This window comes from Nematocida parisii, assembly GCF_000250985.1.
Source record: "Nematocida parisii ERTm1 unplaced genomic scaffold supercont1.12, whole genome shotgun sequence".
Taxonomy (NCBI): domain Eukaryota; kingdom Fungi; phylum Microsporidia; genus Nematocida; species Nematocida parisii.
In genome coordinates this window covers 5,259-7,550 of record NW_013524657.1, presented here as the reverse complement: position 1 = coordinate 7,550, position 2,292 = coordinate 5,259, and the positions used below count along the sequence as shown (strand labels likewise).

General features: G+C 33.9%; 1 protein-coding gene across 1 annotated transcript; it reads left to right on the top strand.

Moving 5' to 3' along the window:
* Positions 1-599: 599 nt before the first annotated feature.
* On the top strand, positions 600-2,291 carry NEPG_02624 (uncharacterized protein; the record flags this gene model as incomplete). The annotated part of the gene is made up of 1 exon (XM_013204997.1): positions 600-2,291. A coding segment is annotated over one exon (1,692 nt), but the record flags the coding sequence as incomplete, so codon positions are not given.
* Position 2,292: the final 1 nt, after the last annotated feature.

Below are 2,292 nucleotides of genomic sequence, written 5' to 3'. Positions count from 1 at the left end.
ATGTTTGGAAGAAGTCAAATGGGTGGCTGTTAAATACCACTAACTCCCTTCCTTATACTTCCTAAGCCGTTCCTAATATTCTAGGGCGGCCGTAACAAGCTAATGTCTTTGACTGCTAGGGATTGGATATATTTATATAAGAGCAAATAAATAAACTTAAAATAAATTGTATAGTAATATTTTTATTAGTGTACGTGTTACATATTGAATTATTATACCTTCTATATAAACAGAATAATAAAAAGAGAAAGAGAAGAGAGAGAGAAGGGAGGAATGGGAAGAGAAAGAAAAGAGAAGGAGACTAAACAGAAAGAGAACAAATGAGGAGATAGAAGGCAAAGTGTGTATTAAAGAGTGTAGCAGTATATTTAATCCAAAGAGCCAATGTGTTATTGTAAATACTGCTATACTATGAAACATACGAATCAAATAGTGTACCAATCAAATAATGACCAATTAATTAGGCAAAGTTGATTTGATCAATCAATACAACGGAGAACAGTATTTGATTAGTCCGTTAAGAGGTAAGCAACAACCAATTAGTTGAAAGACCCCTCTAAATTAAAATATAAATATCAAAATAAAAGATCGATAATTAGATGAAATTAGAAAAAACGAATCGGGTAATAAAAAATATTTTATTTATTTCCAGAATGAAAAACAGTATGATCATAAAACTGTTATTGGCGATGTACACAGTGTGTGCAAGACTTGAGTTGAGTGATATAAAGACAATAGGAGATTCAGTGGTTATTGAAGAAGATAACTTGTTAATACATCCAGACGGACCATTAAATCCACTAAGAGGATACATTATGCACAAGAGCGGATGTATGTACAACAAACGATTATATGCGCCAGAAATAGACACAATGTATAAATTGGAAAAAAAATATGAAAATGGCAGATCAATTTATGAATACGAAAGAAAGCCAGTAAATGACCTGGCATATGATGATATTTGTGAGGACACAAAAAAGAATGAATATCTCACACAGTCCCATGCACTGCTAGTCAAAATGTTTCCTTCGACCGACGGGTCATTTTCTATTGTATCAGGAAGACAGGATTCAATTTATTCATTTCTTATAAAAGATAGAGTAAAGCCAGAGTGCATGCACATTATGGCAGCCCTTTTCCTTCTGTCTGAGCAGGTGGACGTTTCTTTTACTATAGAAACAAAGAAAAAACTTGTTCTGAAAAGTGCAGATGGAACAACTACATACATTAACCAGCCAAGAACAAACGAAAATTTACTGAGTCTTATTGAGTTTCTAAAAAAGTATATAGACAACGAAGGGGTGAATCCAAGTGCAATGGAAGGACTGCCTACTGTGCCAACCAACTATGAGCAGTTCATGACAGGAGAATTTTTGAACACGTCCCAGTTCCTTATTCAGTCGTACATATACGAGTTTATTGACACAAAAGAAAATTACATTAAATTTGTAAATGCTGTATATACTCTTTTGAATGACCAGATAAAAAATGAAAAGTCATACGAGAGAGTACTGAGCAAGTGCTTTATACAAGAAAGTGCACGGCCAAGTAAAATCAACCACACTAAGAACATTTGCGATCTTAAGGATACAATAGACAAGTATAAAATATTTCCATTCATGGATTCATCACAGCTTCCGTCCTATACTCGGGTTAAAGCATATGATCGGGAAAAGGGCGAGTTCATAAACAATGAAAGCAGAAAGTACTCCAACTGTGTAGAAGCAGCTTTGCTAGGACTAGTGTGCTGTTTAGTATATGATCCAAATAAAAAGAAGTACAATACAGACCATCTGCCCGACAATAAAGAAACTAAGCCACTGAAAGACTTCTTTAAAAAGTACACTGAGCCAAGAGAAGCCACTGACTATGAAATGCACGAGGATTGGTGTAGAGTGATAGCAGACTTGAAGAATGACAAGATTCTTTACTTAAAGGAGAAGACGAATGAGCTGGACAGTAGTTTGTTGAATATTCTTTATGTTGTATCGGATATAACTGGAAGCAAAGAAGAAGTAGTTAAAGAAATTGAGCACTTAGAAGAACTTCTTGCTGATAAGAATATTAATGATAAGCTTGATATAGAAGAAAGCTTGACTACAATATTCAAGGAGCTATCAAATAACAAGAACCTTGAAGTAGAGTGTGACAAATTTATAGTAGGTACACGAGAAGATAAAAAGATGGACTTATTTGGTAAGTTTAAGCTAGTATATACTTTCAATAAGAAAAAAAATGGAATATTAGCAAAGATAACTCCTGGTCATTGTACAATAAGATTATTGGAAGACC